We start from the raw sequence: 19,313 nt of genomic DNA on the forward strand, positions 1-19,313 counted from the left end.
GCTGCTGCTGCTGCTGCTGCTGCTGCTGCTGCTGCTGCTGCTGCTGCGTCACTCTGCTTGTTTTACTCCATCTACGCTGGATGCCTTTCCACAGGACAAATCCTCCCATGGCCACACCCAGAAGGGTGGTCACTGTTAAAGCTACTAAATTCTGTCTAGACATCTTCAATCTTTCACTGTTTAGGAAAGCATTTCAGTAATCCCCTAATCTGCAAAACAAGTGTCAAAAATATATTTATATGTAGAATATAAACTTAGGCATCAACAAGTTTTCCCCTAAAAAAAAAAGTCCAAATTTCTGTGCCCACAAACAAAACAAAACAAAACCAACAAAATTTGAAACATAACAGTTAAGATTTTTTTTCCATTTTTATACTTTTTTAAGACAGGGTCTCATAAAGCCCAGGCTGATCTTGCAATTTATTTATTATGTAACTAGGGATGACTTGAAATCCAGATGCCCCTGCTTCTACCTGTAAGTTCTGAAATTACAAGTGTGCAGCACCACAGCTGGCTCATCTTTATATTCATTACTCCGTTTCTATTTCCATCCTTGCTTCCACAAATTCACCTGCACTCTGACAACTGCCTCGGACTCTCTTAACAATACAGACTGGAATCAGCAAGATGGCTCAGCAAGTAAAGGGACTTGCCAGGACCGATGACCTGAGTTCAATCCCGGGGCCTACATAGTGAAAGAATTGACTTTCAGAAGTTGACCTATACACACACACATGCACACACACACACACACACGAACGAACTTAATTTTAAAAATTAAAATTAAGGCTAGGTTGTAGCTCAGTGGTAGACGGCTTGCTCAAAGTCCTAGGTTCAGTCTTCAGCACTGAAAGAAACAAAATAAAACAAACAAAAAGGAAGTGTGACACACACCTGCAATCCCAGCATTTGGGAGGCAGAAAAAGGAAGATAGGAAATTGTCTCTAAGACGTGGGAGATCATAGCCTGGAGAGATAGCTCAGTGGTACAAAGTCTGTTACTCCTGCAGAAAAACAGGGTCTCGTTCCCAGCACCCACATCACGTGACTCACAACTGCCTCTAACTCCAGCTGTGGGAAATCTGATACCCTCTTCTGGTTTCCATAGGTACTCACACACAGTCATACACACACATATAAAAACTGAACATAGATCATGCTCGAGGATGCAGGTTTGACCCCCCAGCATGATACAGAAAGGAAGGAGGCTGGAGAGACTGCTCAGTGGTTAAGTGTCTACTGCTCTTTCGAGGACCTGAGTTCTGTTCTCAGCACCCACGTTGGGTGGCTCACTAGTTCCTGTAACTCCATCTCCAATGGGATCTGACTGCAAGTACCTGCATACAACATGCATATACACACATGTACACACATATACAGTTAACTAAGTAAGTCTTAAAATAAATACATTTTAAAGGTTCAACCTAAGTTGGTGGGTAGGAAAACTGTTTTACCCTTTCAGATGTGTAGGCAGTGGGCTCAAGAACCAGGGCTCAAGTAAACCCTTTCTGTGTGCTCCAGGAATTTTAGTAGTTCTCCATAAGGAACTGATTTAGTTACTGGAGGGTAGAGTACAAAAGGAGACTGTAAAAGAAAAAGAATCATCCAGTACTTAAGAGACTCAAGATGGTCACAGAGAAGTTTCAAACTGATATGTCCGCACAATAGGCAACTTAATGTAAATAAACAAGGCCAACCACAAAGCAGTCCTTTCCATTGCCCTATTACAGGCTTTCACCAGGCACCTTTTCTTTTCTGGGTTTTTGAGAGAGAAATGAGTAAATAATATCTCTTTACTATTAAAAGCAATACCAACCCTGGGCATGGTGGTACACACCTTTAATCCCAGCATTCAGGAGGCAGAAGCAGGAGGATCTCTGTAAGCTCAAGGCCAGCCTGGTCTACAGAGTGAGTTCCAGGACAGGCAGAGCTACATAGTGAGAACCTGTCTCAAAAAACTAATCAGCCAAACAAGCAAAGCAATAACAACAACAGTAAAGTGTAACAGTAAATGGTAGATGTCCCTTGGCCAGTGGTGGGGAGAGCAGCTACAGGCACTCTGTCCTTGCTGACAAGTCTTGTATAGGAAGGCGGCCTAGTCACTGTGCTTTCTCAAGAGAACTCGGGATCAGTTTCACGTGAACTGTTACCACCACCTTTAACCATGAGCAATCAATTTATAGTTTCTTAAAATACTGTGCCGATCCAATTAAAATACTAAAGGTGCTGTGGGCACTGTCCTACAGCTTAAATACTCCTCTGGGGTATCCCTATGGCTCAGGGATTCCCACTGAATAAGTATTATCTTTATTGCCGTTTTGGGGATGTATAGCTGTGTGTATATGCTTGGGAGCTGGGACATAGGCCGACATGGGTGTTCCCTCAAGCATTGCTCAAGTGTTTTTTGAGACAGAATCTCTCACCAAAGCTCACTCATTTTGCATGAGCAGCTGGTCTGCAAGTACCAGGGATCTTTTTATCTCCATCTTCCCAGCCCTGGGACAGGTGTGCACCACCTCACTCTGCTTTTACATGGGTGCTGGGGAATAAACATCGGTCCTCAGGCTGGCATGGCAAACACCTTATTGACTGAGCTATCTCTCCAGCCTTTCATAACTTTTTGCGTTTCAACAAAGTTCTTCTGGTCATCTTACGGAGAACCAGGGTTCAGTTCCCAGCACCACATGATGGCACACAACCCTGTAACTACAGTTCCATGGAACCAAAGGCCCTTTTCTGACTTCTGTAGGCATCAGGCATGCACATGGTACATATACTTATGCGTAGACAATACATACACATAAAATAAATACATCTAGGTGTCTAAAGGAAGTAAACAAACAAATATTAAAAATACAAAAGGGCAGCTGGGCATGATGTCTATAATTCCAGCACTTGGGAGACCAAGGAAAGCAGATCTAAAGCGAGTCAGGACAGCCAGGGTTCTGGTACATAAAGAAATCTTATCTTGAAAAAAAAAACAACAACAATAAACAAAAGGGCTAGGCTACAGATCAATAGTATATAATACCTGCCTCGCATCTGCAAGGCCCAACATTCAATCCTCAGCATTGGTAGGAAAGGAAATATAACAAACATTTAAAGATAGGTCCTCAGCAAGTGGTTGCCTAGCATTCACGTTGCCCCAGTACAGTAAAACATTTAAGAAAATTTCGTTCACAGTTGAAGGGAAAGAGAGAGAGAGAAGGGATCAGCAGGTATCAGAAGCAGGTGGGACCCACTAGGATGGGAGTCATATTCAGAACTCATACCAGGTCCACAACCAGGCTGCCTCTCTTACCCAGAAGGAGAAGTCTAAGCTACAGGTCATGGACACAATGTCACCCAAGGAGGGGGGTGCCCTTGTCTGTGAGCACAGGCCCAGAAGTGATCCATGCCAAGCTAAGGTTATTAAAAATCCCTAAGGAGAGGGTAGATATTCAAGTCTGTACAGATGCAAGGCCTAAGTTCACATCATTCTCATTAAAAGAAAATCCAGAGCCAAGAAGCTAAATTAAAACCTATTCAGAACTGGAATATTAGAAGCAAGGAGAACCAATTATAGAAGTGATATACACAGTCCATGTGTTTCTAGCACAGAAAACACATAAAGCTTCTGCTCAAGACAAGAGCCTAGAATAAAAAACATAAAACAAAACAAAACAACAACAATAAATTATGATTGTATTGAAAGAAAAGGAGGCATTTTACTGGACTTAAAGGGGGAAATGTAGGTATAATGCTCTTGTGGAATGTATACAATTTACCCTTGTTCATTCAAATGCTGATTTCTCTACCCCACTGTCTGGTTTCAATCCCAACATTGCATTGTGATGCTTATTCTAAGCATCTCCTGTCTCAAGTTTGTGTAAACATGCTACCATAAAACAATGCTAAGCAATGGAGAGAATAGGGTAGGACATCCTAGTCCGGAGGAGAGGAGAGTGGGAGGAAGAGAGGAGAGATTAGAGAGGAGAGGATCTGGAAACACCAGGAGAGATGAACCGGACGTAAGATATGACTAGAAAGCAAGAATATAATGTGGGACATCTGAATGGGAGGAAGCTATGCAGGCTTGGAGGTTTAGGATGGAGTAATTATTGCCCAGCATTGTGCCCTAAGTTAATTAAATAAATCCTAGTCTCTGTGTGGTGACTTGGGTACACAGCTGGTTTATGAATAACCACTGTTTAACTAAAAGATAAGTCAATTATAAATATTAATAAGTAAGAATGGTTCATAGAAACTGGGCACACACCTGTAATCCAGAATTATTAAGAGTGAAAAAAGACAGCAAGTTTGCCATTAGTCTGGGTTACCTACCAAACTCCAGACTAGACGAGTCTATAAACAGAGATCCTGCCAATAAATGAATGAAGAAAGAAAGAAAGAAAGAAAGAAAGAAAGAAAGAAAGAAAGAAAGAAAGAAAGAAAGAAGGCTGGTAAAGGAGCTGGGGTCCCCCAAATTATCTCTCATACCCCAAATGGCCTAAGGACTCCCACAAGACCCCATCTCCCACAGGTCACACCATCTCCCAATAGTGCCAACACTGGGGCCCACTCCTTTACCACATGGACCTTTGGGAGACACCACATTCAAATTTTAGTAACCATTTTTAAAACTACTCAAAACATAAATTTAACACAAACCTAATTTTTAAAACCTTATTTGAAAGTAAACTGGCAACTGGGTGGTGGTGGTGGTACACACCTTTAGTCCCAGCACTTGAGAGGCAAGGGGATCTCTGTGAGTTCCAGGACAGCCTGGTATACAGAGCTGGTTCCAGGACAGCCAAGACTACACAGAGAAATACTGTTTCAAAAAACCAAAAAAGAAGCCAGGCACGGTGGCACATGCACTTGGGAGGCAGAGGCAAGAAGGATCTCTGTGAGTTTGAGGCTAGCCTGGTCTACAATGCCAGTCCAGAATAGCCAAGAGAAACCCTGTCTTGAAAACAAACAAACAAACAAACAAACAAATAACAAAAAGAGAAGGAAAAAAAGAAAAACCAAAAAGAAAAGAAATTGGCTACCAAGACATCCCAAACAGATTGAAAACTGGAGAAAATATTTGCAATCCATATTATCTGTTAGGGGCATGTGTTTGTAATATAAACTCCTACAACTCAGTAATAAAAAGTCAAATGAACCAATTAAAAAAAAACTTGATTAAGACTATGAATAGAGATCTGAAAGACAATTGAGCAATGGCCAAATAGCACATGAAAGGCTCTTTAACATCATTAGCTATTAGAAAAAAATGCAACTCAAAACCACAATGACATATTGCTTTAAAACTACTACCATGGCTCTCAAAAAGGCAGATAATAAGAAGTGGCAGTATTGTGGAGAAATGAGAAACTCTCTCACACTGTCAGTGAGAATGCCAAATGGCACAGCTGCTTTGGAAAACAGCCTGGCAGGTCCTCAACAGCTAAGCATAAAGACAGCACAGGGCTTGGAGCTCCACTACAACCTCACATGGAAGGGAAACGAAAACACAGCCACAGAAGGTGCAGGAGCACTGGCTGTAACGGACCCAAAGTGGAAGTAACACCAAAGCCTGTTAACTGATAGACACATAAACCAGCTTAGCTACAGGTTGTGGGTTGAGCTGGGTTGATAGGGAGAGTCAAAGTGACAGACACACAGGGAAGAAGCCAAGAGAAGATGGAGACAGAGACTAAAGTTATGCAAACCAAGGAAAGCCAAGGATCTTTATCACTGGAAGCTAGAAGGCAAGGAAGGATACTCCCATTCCCAACTCCCCACCAAAGAGACAGTATAGTCCTCCTCACACACTTTAGTCCTTAACTAAGGACCTCTAGACTCCTGAACTGCAGGGGTATCAGTTTCCATTATTTTAAGACATCCAGTTTGTGATGAGTTACCACAGTCTTAGGGATGAAGAAATGCTCAGTGGTTATGAGCACTTGTTGCTCTTTCAGAGGAACAAAGTTGGATTTCCACTGTCCATATCAGGTAGCTCACAAATGCCTGAAAGTCCAGCTCCAGGGGATCCAATACCCTCTTCTGCTACTTTCTGGTGTGAGCACATGAAACATACATACACACACACACACAAACACACACACTCAATTACATCTTTGTAAAGAAATATGGCATAAATGGGCTCTTACTTAGCAATAAAGTTCTGATATATGTTCTAGTAGGTACAAAACTTAGAAACATTAAATAAAAGAAGCTAGTCACAAAAGACAAGACAGAGATGAGTAGTTGCCCATGAATGGGGCATAAGGAATTTGGGGAATGGGGAATGACTTCTAAATAGACCAGGTTTTATGAGGGGGTAACAATAGTGTTCTAAAACTAAATTGTAATAATTTTATGAATATGCTATAAATCACTGATTTGTATACAATGGGTAACATTGTATGACATATGAATTATGCTTTTATAAAGCCATTAAAATACTATTTTGACAAATTGGTACTAAAATTAAGTCTGAAAAAGAAACAAAAAAATAGTATGAAATAAGTAGGTGTGGATGGAGAAATGACTGAGCAGTAAGAGTACTTCCTGCTCTTCCAGAGGACCACAGTTCGGTTTCTAGAATCCAGGTCAGGTAGCTTGCAACTGCGCACTCGCACACACACACACCCACACACAATTAAAAATACAATAAATTTAATAATAAAGCCAGATATATTAGTATAACCTTTAATCTCAGCACTTTGGAGGTAGAGGCAGACCTCTGTGAACTCAAGACCAGCCTAGTCTACATAGTAAGTTCCAAACCAGCCAGAGCTACATAATGTCTATAAAATAAAATAAGGGCCTAGAGAGATGGCTCAGCAGATAAGAGCTGGCATTGCTCCTGCAAAAGGCCTATTTTTGGTTCTCTGAATCCATATCTAGCAACTTATAACCTCCCATAATTCCAGCTCAAGAGCATCCTATGTCTCTGGGTCCCTTGTACACCTGCCCTCATGTGCAAACATCCACACACGGACACACAGATACATAGTTAAAAATAAAACAAATATTTTAAAATGAAGCAAAATAAAACATACATAACTACATACCTGTAATCATAGCACTGGCAGTAAAGCCAGGAGGATGATAAGTTTAAGGCCAGCCTGAGCTGAGATCCTTTCTCAAAAATAAATAATAAAAAATATATATAAGATTAAAATTGAGACTATATAAAACACCACTATAATTCAATAAGGAAAGATCAGTCCAATAAAAAGTAGTATTTCTCAAAAGAAAAAATACAAATGGCAACTATGAAAAGATGTTCAATCCCACTAGTAATTAGGAAACCATAAATAAAAATATCAATTAGAAATCATTTCTATCCTTCAGACTGACAAAGAAGAGTAAGACCGTCAAACACTTAGAAAGCTTAGACAGGTAGGTAGGAAGGTAGGAAGGTAAGTATGGTGGCACACATAAGAGGCAGAAGGAGCTCTTAAGAGTTCAAGGCCAGCCTAGTCTACATAGCAAGCTCCAGGAGCCAGAACTACATAAAGATATCCTGTCTTTAAAAAAAAAAAAAAAAAAAAAAAAGGCTTTGAAGAAGCAGGCATTATGACACACTATTGGCAGGCAATACGGCATTATGAGATGTCCACAGCCTCCCATATAGGAAACTATCTCCAAGAATGCTCACATGGGCACACAGAAGCATGTGGAAGGATGCTTTTGGTACCGGGTAAGCAAGACTGGAAAACCAAAAATACCCTCCAGAATGTCAACATGATGTGGAGCTGAAAGAACAAATAGAAAGAGTAGGCTGGACTCTGCATATGGGCAAAATAATTTCAGTGCCCATTTTTAAAATAAGTCAAGCTGGAATATGTACAATATGTTATATTTACAGAAGTACACATTTGTAAGTCTAATATGTTTTTTCTTTTTCACTTTTTTCATTAGTTCTTTGAGAAGTTCAGATAATATGCTTTGATCCTACTCACCCCCTCCTTCATCTCCACCTAGATCCAACCCCCTTCATAAAAACTCTTACAAATACATATATATGTGAGCTGGGCATGGTGGCACATTTCTATAACCCTAGCACTCAGAAATCAGAGGCAGGAAGATCTCTGTGAGTCAAAGGCCAGCTTGGTCTACATAGTAAGTTCCAGGACAGCCAGGAAGACATAGAGATCCTGTCTCAAAGACTTCAAGAACAACAGCACAACAAATCTCTGTCTCTGTGTGTGTGTGTGTGTGTGTGTGTGTGTGTGTGTGTGTATGTATGTACATGAGCCAATAAATGTAAAGACAAGAAAATCTAAAAATATAACTCAATAATAACAGTTTGGGTTTTTTTTGTTGTGAACTCAACTTTGTAGACCAGGCTGGCCTCAAACTCAGAGATCCACCTGCCTCTGCCTTCCAAGTACTGGGATTAAAGGCATATGCCACCACTATCTGGCGGTGAATTCTGAAGAAAGGCAATAGCAAAAGAATTTTTAAAAAAATTAGAGGGTTAGGGAGATGGCTCAGCAGGTAAAGCCACCTGCCCACAAACCTACCACAACCTGAGCTTCATCCCCAAAACCCACTGTAGAGAGAACTGACAAAAGTTGTCTTCTGCCTTTGGACACACACACACACACAGGTATGTGTATATAACAACAACAAGCAAACAAAAACAATAGCTGGGCATGGTGGTTCAAACCTTTAATTCCCAGGAGGCAGAGGCATCCCTGAGTTCCAGGCCAACCAGGACTTCACAGTAGGATCCTGTCTTGAAAAACAAATCAACAAACATTTTGTTGTTGTTGTTATTTTGGCCTTTGTTTTTCCCCCAGAGCCGAGGACTGAACCCAGGGCCTTGTGCTTGCTAGGCAAGTGCTCTACCACTGAGCTAAATCCCCAACCCCAAACAGTTTTGTTTTGTTTTTTTAAAGTAAAGATATAGACTGGGGTTATTCAAAGAGGACATTTTGTTTAAATTTTATATGACTTTTTATGATTGTATATATGGACTGCAATTAAGTATTTTTAAAGTGCACTTCTGAAAACAAACTCAACTTGACCACATTCAATAATTTCTTCTCTACATTAAATTATTTTTACCATACTTTTTAATTTAGATAATTATCAAAGCTTTTTGGTTGCTATCTCTTCTATCACTGTAATATAAATAAATATGTAGTACATATGTATAAAAATATAATAAAATCCATTATTGTGTATACTTAATAAATGCACAGGATGGAGAGATGATTTATCAGTTAGCATTTGCCTATGGTATGCATTCACTTATATGTGGACATTAGCTGTTAAGTCAATGATAACCAAGCTACAATCTATAGAACCACAAAGATTAGGTATAGAGTAGGGGACTAGCAGGTACAGATAGATCTTGTTAGGAAAACAGAAGAGTTACAGATGGATGAGATGGGGGCTTGACAGGAGGATCAAGTGGGAAGAGGGAGGAACTATAAGGAGAGACAACTAAAGTTAAGGATTTTTGAGGGGTGGTATGAAAACCGAATAGAGGAGGAGCTTCATAAAATATATAAAGATATGAAGGTGATCTAAATGACATGCCCAAATAATGGGGGAGGCAGAGTCCAACCACACATCTCATTACCAAATGAAGCTTCCAGTACTATGACTGGGGTACATCTAATTGAATTGTTGGCCAAAGGAGTCCCAAAGGAATCCCCAAACAACTGAGGCTGTTGCCAATACTATAGGTTGTTCTCCACAAACTGACAGCAAAACCCATTGCTGAAGACAATTCATTGAACATGGAGAGACAAGCTGGTGCCTACAAAGAACCCTCACCCCTGTGTTCTAGCATCTTTGGTACAGGAAGGAAGGTCCTCCGAATGCCACCAAAAGAGAAATGTAAACACCAAGCCAGACACCAATCTGATGATCTACAATGGTGTCCCTGCCTGCAAGATGTGCTAGTGTAATTGGTGGCACAAAACTTGTGGGAGTAACTGACCAATATCTTGATTTAAGGCCTACCCCATGAGATGGAACCATTCACGACATTACCTGGAATGACCAAGAGCCAGAGACTAGATAGCCTTGGGACTTTGATAAAACCAAATACTACTGTTCTAAAAAAAATAAATGAATTCTAATGTCATTCTGCTATACTCGTAGATCAAGTGCCTTGCTCAGCCATCATTAGAGCAGCTTCTTCCTGCAACAGATGGAAACCCACAGCCAGACATTATGCAGGGAGTGAAAGACCTTCGAACAGTCAGTTCTAAATGGGATGGCTCCATCAAATACCTCCCCTCAGGGCTCAGGGAACCAAGAAAGAGGAGGTGGAAAAAGTGTAAGAACCACAGGAGATGCAGGAGACACACACACACACACACACCCTCTAAATCAACCTGATCAAAGCTCACAAGAACTCAAAGAGAATGAGGCTTCATGGACCAGCCCTGCATGGGTCTGCATCAGGTCCTCTGTGTATGTATTATGGCTCCCAGTTTAGAGTTTTTATGGGATTCCTGAGTGTTTAAACAAGCAGGTCTCTTCTTGTGCCTTCCCTTGGTCTCTTTTTCATCTGTTTGTCTTGACCAACTTCGATTTGATGGGTTTGTTCTATTTTACTTTGTTATATTTTATTATATTCCCTTTGAAGCCTGTTTGTATTCTAATGGGAGACAGAAAGGGAAGTGGATCAGGATGGGGGGGGGGGAATTGGGAGGGTTGAGTGAGTGGAAATAGTAGTCAGAATATATTATGTGAGAGAAAAAAAAAAATCTATTTCCAAAAGATAGGTAGGTAGCACCAGCTGCTTTTCCAGAGGACCCAAACTCAGCACTTCCATCAGGCAGCTCACAAGGTCTTTAACTCCAGCTCCAGATCAATGCTCTTCTGGCAGCGCGCGCGCACACACACACACACACGCGCACACACACACACGCGCACACACACACGCGCGCGCACACACACACACACACACACACACACACACACACACAAATAAATCTTGACAGGTGGGGGGTGCACAAGCTTTCAATCCAGCACTTGGAAGGCAGAGGCCAATAGATCTCTGTGACTTCCAGGCCAGGCAGAGAGGACTACATTGTGAGACCCGGTCTCAAATTAAAAAAAGAAAAAAAATAGTAAGATAAAATTTTAAAAAGTTAATTAGAAAAAAAACGAAACAGTTCTGTGTTTCCAAGGAAGAGTTATATAAGGAAATCTGCAGTCCAATCGTGTATCAAAGGCTCAAAAAAGCGTGGGTTGCCTGAATTTTAATAAACAGATGTCCACTTTTAATAAATAAGGTTTAAAGTTCTAATTTGATCTGCCCCGGGGATGTAAAAAAAGCCAAAGCCAGAGGTGGCTCCCAGCAAAACGCCCCCAACCCCCGCGCGGGTCCTCGGGTGGGGCGGGTCCCCGAAGAGCCGGGCGAAACCGCGGCGGGGGCTGCTTTTTAACCGACTGGGTCAGAAAGCCTCGAAGGGTTGGCGGCTGCTCCTGACAAGAAGGACGGACGGACGGAAAGGGGCGGCCCGCGAAGGCATGGGGACCAATGGCGGGGTGAGTCCTCCCTGAACCGGAGGGTTCAACCGCCCACACCGAGTGAGGGGCCAGGAGGCCGCGCCTCAGGGCGGGGAGAGGGGCAGTACCAACAACGCCCGGGGACCGCTGGAGCCCAACAGTCGCCCACGCGCGAAGTGGCACCTTCAGCATCACGACCCTCTCGAGCCACACTGGAAACCCCTCTGCCCGGCACACGATCCCGGAGGAGACTTTTGCCAGCCCGAGCTTCACTTACCTGCGGCCTCCAGCCTCGTCCGAACACCTGCGGCACCCCACGCTGACAGGCTGGAACCCCCGCGGCGGCCTGGCCGCACCCACCCGGACGCATAAATGCCGTAGCCACTTCCGGCCGTGTGGCCGGCCAGGAGGATATAACCCCCCGTGGAGAGTGCCTGTGGGCCGCGCCATTTTGTACGGAAGCCGCTAGGACGGCAGTTTTTTCTCCAGGCTTTCTGTTAAAGGATGGATTCAAATTGCAAAGATTTAGTGTCTTCCGAAGAGCGGTGCTTTCTGAGACGGGGCTTTTGGTTTTGGCTTTGAGGGAAGAATCCTACTGAACTTTAACACGTGCATATAAGACGTGTGATTTTCCCTTTTAACCTGGGTAGCGTTTCTCTACTTCATTAATTTGCTTATATTCGAGCGGGAAAATAAGGAAACTGCTCAAAGAACGCGCTATTCGTTCGCATTATATACTATCTGATGGTCATTAATAATTTATGCCACCCCCCACCCCCCACCCCTTTTTAAATACGTTTTGCCTCCAGGTATGCCTGTGTACCAAGTGCATCCCTGAAGAGGCCAGAAGAGGGCGTTGGATCCTCTGGAACTGGAATTATAAAAAGTTGTGAGCCGCTCACTGTGTGGGAGTCTGGTAATTGAACCTAGGTCCTCTGAAAGAGCAGCCAATGCTCATAACTGCCAAGCCATCTCTTCTGCTCCTTATAGCCTATTTTATAACAACCACAATATTGTTTGTATATGAAACCATTCATGTAAGATTGATTTTTTGTTTTGTTTTTGTTTTTTAGAGGGGGTTGAATCGAGGTCTTGTGTAGCACAATCTGGCCTCCAACTCTCAGTATATAATCAACAGTGACCTTGAATTCCTAATCCTCCACCTTCCCTCTCCCAAGTGCTAGGATTACAGGTAGCCAGTTTAGGCAGTGGTGGGGATGGAACCCAGGCTACGATGATGAATTTGAGGTCAGCCTGGGGTACATGAGACTCTATCTCAAGGAGGAGGAAGAAGAGGAGTTGTTTGTATAAACGTTCATGTTTTATGTCCACTCAAGAAGCTTAGAAGCTAGTTGGAAACACACGCAGAACATTAGAAGTGAGAAAGGATATCTTGTTTTGAAAAAATGTCTGAAATAATCTTAGAACTTGAAGTCTTCTTAGACTGATGATGGTACTCTCACATGCCACAGAAGGGGTAAATCACTGAACAATCATGAATTGAATCAGCATTCCTTTTGTTCTTGAAGGAGTCTTTAAGGGACTGAGCTGAAGATGACAAGGAGACAAGAAAATCTAAGGCTCTATATAAAGTGAGTAGCACATGCCTAGAATCCCAGCACTTGGGAAGAGAACGCCTGAAGATCAAAAGTTCAAGGCCATGGGCCATACTAGTAGTGAGGGTTTGTTTGGTTTGGTTTGGTTTTTCAAGACAGGGTTTCTCTGTGTAGCCATGGCTGTCCTTGACTCACTTTGTAGACTAGGCTGGCCTTGAACTCACAGAGATCTGCATGCCTCCCTGAGTATTGGGATTATAGGTGTGTGCCCAGCACTACTAGTGAGTTGAGATCAGCTTGACCGACATGAGAGACTTTGTTTAAAAGAAAATGAGGGAGGGAGGGAAGAAAGAAAGGAAGACAGACTCAGAGAAGAATCAGCAAGGGTCTAAACTTTTTGGGAGGAGAGCATATCTATAGAAGAGAGTTGTTAGAGAAAAGAGAAAGGTTTAAGGGTGTTTGGTCCGCAAGAAACAAAGCTCAGTAAAGTGTCCATCATTCTGTTCTGCTTTTGTTCTAGTGGATTTTTAAGAGGCGTTTAAATAGATACAGAGTTCTGAATCCAGCTTTGCAAGAAGGCAACACAACGCTATTTCTGGATCTGCTAGAGCTAGAGGGTGAAAGGGGCCAGATGACATGTAGGCCACAGAAGAAACATCACCACAAAAGACTTTGGTTGACGATGACAGATTGCAGATGGATGGCAGGGCACATGCCTGTAATTCCAGATTTGGGGAGATGGAGACAGGAAGACAGGGAGTTCGGCCAGCCTCAGCTGTATGAGAGACCCTGTCTAAAACACAAAGAGAGGAGGAGGGAGGGAGGGAGGGGAAAAAGGAGGGTGGACGACCACATACAACTCCATTTCTTCCTTGAAATCCCTCCGAAATAATGGTTAACACTGTAGAGAAGTATGGTGGGTCATACCTAGAATCCCAGCAGTGCGGAGGCTGAAGCAGTAGGAGCACTACAAATTCAAGGCCACTCTGATTTATACAGCAAGTTCCCTAGCAGACACAAAGTACATGAAATACTTAAAACTTCTAGGTAGAAGGGCTGGAGAGACTACTCAGTGAGCATTGACTGCTCTTGCAGAGGATCCTGGTTCAGTTTTTAGCACTCACCTGGCAGTTCATAAACATGAGACTCCAGTTTCAGCATCCTTTTCTGTCCAGCAAGACCCACTCCACTGATTTTCCAGTCTCAACCTCCCAGTGCTGGGGGTTACAGGTGCAGCCACACCCAGGTTAGGTCAGTGCTGGAAATTTGAATTCAAGTCTTTGTGTTTTCACAGCAAGTACTCTTAACCCACTAAGCCACCTCTCCAGCCCAGGAGGAATTGTCAAGGGAGGGGATGATGCTGGATTAACTATGAGACAGGCGTTTTCTATGGTAGATTTGGTTTTCTCTGGATTGTCTTTAAATGGAAGTGTCGATGAAATGTAGGGAAGCTAACTCACCGATCCTGTTCTGACCATCCTGACTGTTGCAGAGCTTGTGGGTCAGCCTTCTGCTATCATGTATGGTCTGGGTAGCTTTCTGCTGTTAACTCACCTCTCAGAAAACAGAAGATCAAACCACTGACAGTCTGAAAGCTAGAAAACGGGGGATAAGGAGAGCCAACTTAGCAAACTTGTCATCTGTCAAAGGCAATAGGAAAGAGCAAGCTTGAGAGCTGGGGATGGTGGCTCACACCTTCAAAACAGCATATGGGCTGTGGCAGGAGGATCAAAAAGTTCCAGGCCAGCCTGGTCTGCAGAATAAGACTCTCTCTCAAAAACAAAAAACAAAATTCAGCCAGGTGGCAGTGGCACACACCTTTAATCCCAGCACTCTGGAACAGAGACAGGAGGAGCTCTGAGTTCCAAGCCAGCCTAGTCTACAGAGTGAGTTCCAGGACAGCCATGACTACACAGAGAAACCTTGTCTCAAAAACAAAACAAAACAAAAATCCAAACAAAAAGGAAGCTTAGTTGTTCCCAAACAAACAAAATTAAAAATTGGTAAAATTGGGATGGAAACTAGGATAATTTGGTTCTATCTAGTTAAGACCACAATAAATACAGTATTGAATTGACTTTTGCTTGGAGTCCCGCTGGGAGATGGGAGAATGGTAGATTTTATACAGCAAGAACAAGAAAACAGTAGAAATAAAACCCTGACCCCTGATGCCAGATTACATGGGGTTGCTCTACCGCAAGTACTTCAGCAGAGACTTCTTTAGTGCGGTGTTGTACATAAGCTGGAATCCAGCATTTTCAGGAAAAAAAAACAAAAACTGATCTGTTTGAAGCATCTGTCCTTGAAATTTCTATTTGGCTTAGTGGCATCTTGCATGAGTGACACTGCTTTGTTCTGCTGGGACCTGGTTCAGGAGCTCACTCAAAAAAAGTGGCCTTCTGAGCAGGGTGTGGCGGCATATGCCTTTATTCCCAGGGCTCAGGAGGCAGAGGCAGGTGGATCTCTGAGTTCAAAGCCAGCCTGGTCTACATAGTAAGTTCTAGGACACCAAGACTTACGTATAGATACTTTAATCTCAAAACAAAGCCAACAAACAAAATGACAAGTGGCCTCCCATGGTTTAACAGAAGCATTGGAGCACCATACTTCTCCACAGCTCCAGGTCACTGGCCCTTCTGCCTCCTCAGAAGACTCAGGATTGGTTCCCTGGAGAAGACAGGAAACCCAATCTAAGGTAACAATGGGGTTCTACACTGAAAATTAAGGGTTCAGTAAAAATCACTTACTTTTCCAATTCCTGCCTGACTCAGAATCAGCAGGCAATGTCAGACATCATATGTTAAAGGGCAATTTTCCTTGTTGAAAGATTACAGGCTTATGTCAGTTTCACCTTATTTTTGTGTGGTGTATGTAGCTGGTCTTTGCTACTTTGTAGGTTCTTCTTTTTCCCATACTTTATCCCCCCACCATCACTTTCACACACACCCCAACACTAGATAGAAGAAAAACAAGGATAGAGGGTAAATAGAAAATATGAAAATCCCCAAATGTAATTTCTTTCCTTTTGTTTCTTCTTTGAGCAAGGATACTAACAGACCACAACCAACCACCCTAAACAACCAACCACCACCGACCCTGCCTCTTGGGGCCCTCACATTTATATACTCTGAAAAGTTCCCAGAATTTCAAACGTCACACAATTGTAGAAATTATCTGGAATTGGCAAAACCACGCCTCTGCTAGAGTACGAGGCAAATCATAGTCAGCTGCTGCAGACAGTCCAAAGCAGCCCCATAACCTCACACCTGGGATTAAAACAAAAAAATATTTTTTAAAGATTATTTATGCAACATTCTGCCTGCACACCAGATTTTACGATAGATGGTTATGAGCCACCATGTGGTTGCTGGAATTGAACTCAGGACCCTTGGAAGAACAGCGAGTGTTCCTAACCTGTGAGCCATCTCTCCAGCCCAGAAAACATATTCTTATAATGTTTCTGTGGGGTTTTTTGTTTGTTTGTTTGGTTGATTGGTTTTTGATTTTTCAAGACAGGGTTTCTCTGTGTAGCCTTGGCTGTCTTGGACTCACTTTGTAGACCAGGCTGGCCCTTAACTTACAGCAATCCTCCTGCCTTTGCCTCCCCAAGTGCTGGGATTACACACAGGCATATGCCACCGCGCCCAGATCTTATTTCTGTCTTTTTTAAAGAAACTAAAATTCCAGAATGATCACTACAGTGTGTGTGTGTGTGTGTGTGTGTGTGTGTGTGTGTGTGTGCACGCGCACACTGCGTGCACATGAGTGTGCACATGGGGAAACTAGAGCAGGATAAATGTCCTTCTCTTCATATTTGTTTTACTGTTAGTGGGAAGTGGAAGAGTGTGTACATGCCAAGGCCCATGTGTGGATGCCAGTCCTCTCGTTCCACCTTCACGTGGGTTCTGAGTCATCAGGCTTACCTTTCAGCCCCTGGATGGCCTCCTCAGTCACTCTCCACTTTAGTGCCTTGAGACACAATTTCTCACCCACCCTGAAGCTTGCCTTTTCACTTAGGCTGCCTGTCTAGCAAGCTCTTGGGAGCCACCTGTCTCTGACCCTCGATGCTGTGGTTACAGACACATACAGCCATGTTTAGATTTTTGAGACATGTCTCACTACGTAGCTCTAGCTGGCCTGAAGCTCACTCTATAGACCAGGATGACCTTGAGGTCTGATTGCCGATACCTTCCAAATGCTGGAACTAAAAGTATGCACCAACATGCCAGGCCCCATGTCTGACTTTTCATGTGGATGCTGGGAATTCTAACCCAGGTCCTCATGCTTCCACAGCAACCTCCTTTCCTACTGAGCTATCTCCCCCAGCCTCATGTTTAGGGTGTTTTGCTTTGTTTTCTTTGCATGTGTGTGTGTGTGTGGGGGGGGTGAATGATAGGTTCTCAAATGGCCCAGACTGGCTTTGAACTCAGCATGTAGCTGAAGCTGGCCTTGAACTCCTTATTCTCTTGCGTTCACCTGCAGATGGTAATATTATAGGCATGTGTAATACACATGCCTGGTGCACTAATTGCTTTTTGTTGCTGTGATAAAACATCATAACCAAGAGCAACTTATGGAAGAGTTTGTTTTGACCTAAGGCCTCAGCGGGTGGGTCCATAGAGGACAGTGTGGGAAGGTATGACAGAGCAAGAAGCTGAGATATCACATTTTCAACCCACATGGTGGTTCACAACCCTCTATAACTCCAGCTCCAGGGGATCCCATGCTCCTTTTTGATCTCTGCGGACACCAAGCATACACACGGTGCACATACACACACACACACACACACACACACACACACACACACGCAGGCCAAACACACATAAAATAAAAGTAATAAATAAAAAAAAATTTAATTTCAGTATTAAAAGTTGTAAATGAAAAAAACACCACACAGAGACTACACATAGCTCAGTGAACAGCTATAAAGTTAGAGAAGCCTTTTGGGATGGGAGCTGTGGCGCTTTCATATCAGATTTTATACTTTCACTATCAAATATATTGTTATGTACTTACGTACCACCAACAGCAAAAACTCCAGAGTTAAGACTAGAAAAATAATTAGCTTTATATCCAGTTTCATAACTTGTGTTCATTCATTGCCTACATTCAGTCTTTATCCATCCCCTAATATTTAGCCTTTTTTGTTCGCTTTTATACTGTACTCACACGGACACGTGTTCACATATATTACTGGCTAGATTCCACATATAAGCGAAAACATGAGGTTTTTTTTCTTTCTGAGACTTTGTATACGTTTTTGTTGTTGTCGTTTTTTGAAACAGGGTTTCTCTGTAACCCCAGCTACTCAGGAAGTCACTCTGGAGACCAGCCTGACCTTGAACTCAGAGATCCACCTGCTTTTGCCTCCCGAGTGCTGGGATTAAAGGTGGGCACCACCCCTGCCCTGCTACTATTATACACTCTAAGTCTGTCCATTTTCCTGGTAATTTTGTGATTTCGATTTTTGGGGGGGACTGAATAGTATTCCACTTTTTATACATACAGTAAATTTTCATTATCCAACCATCTGTTGATTGACAACTAGGTTAATTCCAATTCTTTGAAGCCATAGACATGAAGGTGCAAATACCCCTATGGTAGGGTATGGAGCTCCCTGGGTATATACCCAGGACTGAAATAGCCGGGTCACAGGGTAGTCCTAGTTTTTATTTTGTTTAAGAAAGTTAAAGACTGATTTCTACAATGCCTGTATTAATTTATTCCTCCACCAATAGAAAATAAGGGATTCATTTGTCTTCACATTCTCTTCAATATATGCTGTCAGGTTTATTGATGAGAGCCGCTCTGACTGGGGTGAGGTGGTATCTCAAAGTAGCTCTAATTTGCATTTTTCTCAAGGCTAGAGATATGAATGACTTTTAAGTGGGGCAAAAGATGACTTGGAAGCGGAAAATCTACTCTTACTCTTCTGTTTAACAGGTTCTATGGGACCTATACTTTTTTTGAGCTGTCGAAAAATTTTGAAGACATAGACTCTTAGAAAAACCAATATTAGAACAAATAGTTATTTTCAGACATGCAAATAAATCCCTGATGACTTCTCTCTCCCCACTGTGTAATGGGCCAGTTTTGTAAAAACAAAGAAAACTGATTTCCTCTTTGGGGATGTAGCTGACTGGTAGAACACTTGCTTCCTTTGAATGATGCCCCAGATGCAATCTCCATGTTGCCAAAGAGAAGGGAGTGGAGGAGGATGAGGGAGAGGAAAGGAAAAGAAAAGGGAAGACAAGGAGGAAGGGAATGGAGGGAGGGATATCGATTTCAACATTGCCAC

The 19,313-nt window shown here is 42.7% G+C and overlaps 1 protein-coding gene across 1 annotated transcript in view; it reads right to left on the minus strand.

The window, feature by feature from the left end:
- Positions 1-11,982, minus strand: part of Exd2 (exonuclease 3'-5' domain containing 2) — a 35,029-nt gene extending 23,047 nt beyond the window's left edge. Inside the window, exons 1-2 of the mRNA XM_055595506.1 lie at positions 11,734-11,982; positions 1-209 (exon numbers count right to left, since the gene is read on the minus strand). The exon at positions 1-209 is cut by the window's left edge and continues 311 nt beyond it. Coding sequence (XP_055451481.1) covers positions 1-163 — 163 coding nt within the window. The 5' untranslated portion in view covers positions 164-209; positions 11,734-11,982. The remainder of the gene's footprint in view (positions 210-11,733) is intronic.
- Between the last annotated feature and the right edge of the window lie 7,331 nt (positions 11,983-19,313).

The sequence above is a fragment of the Psammomys obesus genome, unplaced genomic scaffold (genome assembly GCF_907164565.1).
Source record: "Psammomys obesus unplaced genomic scaffold, mPsaObe1.curated_primary_1811, whole genome shotgun sequence".
Taxonomy (NCBI): Eukaryota; Metazoa; Chordata; class Mammalia; order Rodentia; family Muridae; genus Psammomys; species Psammomys obesus.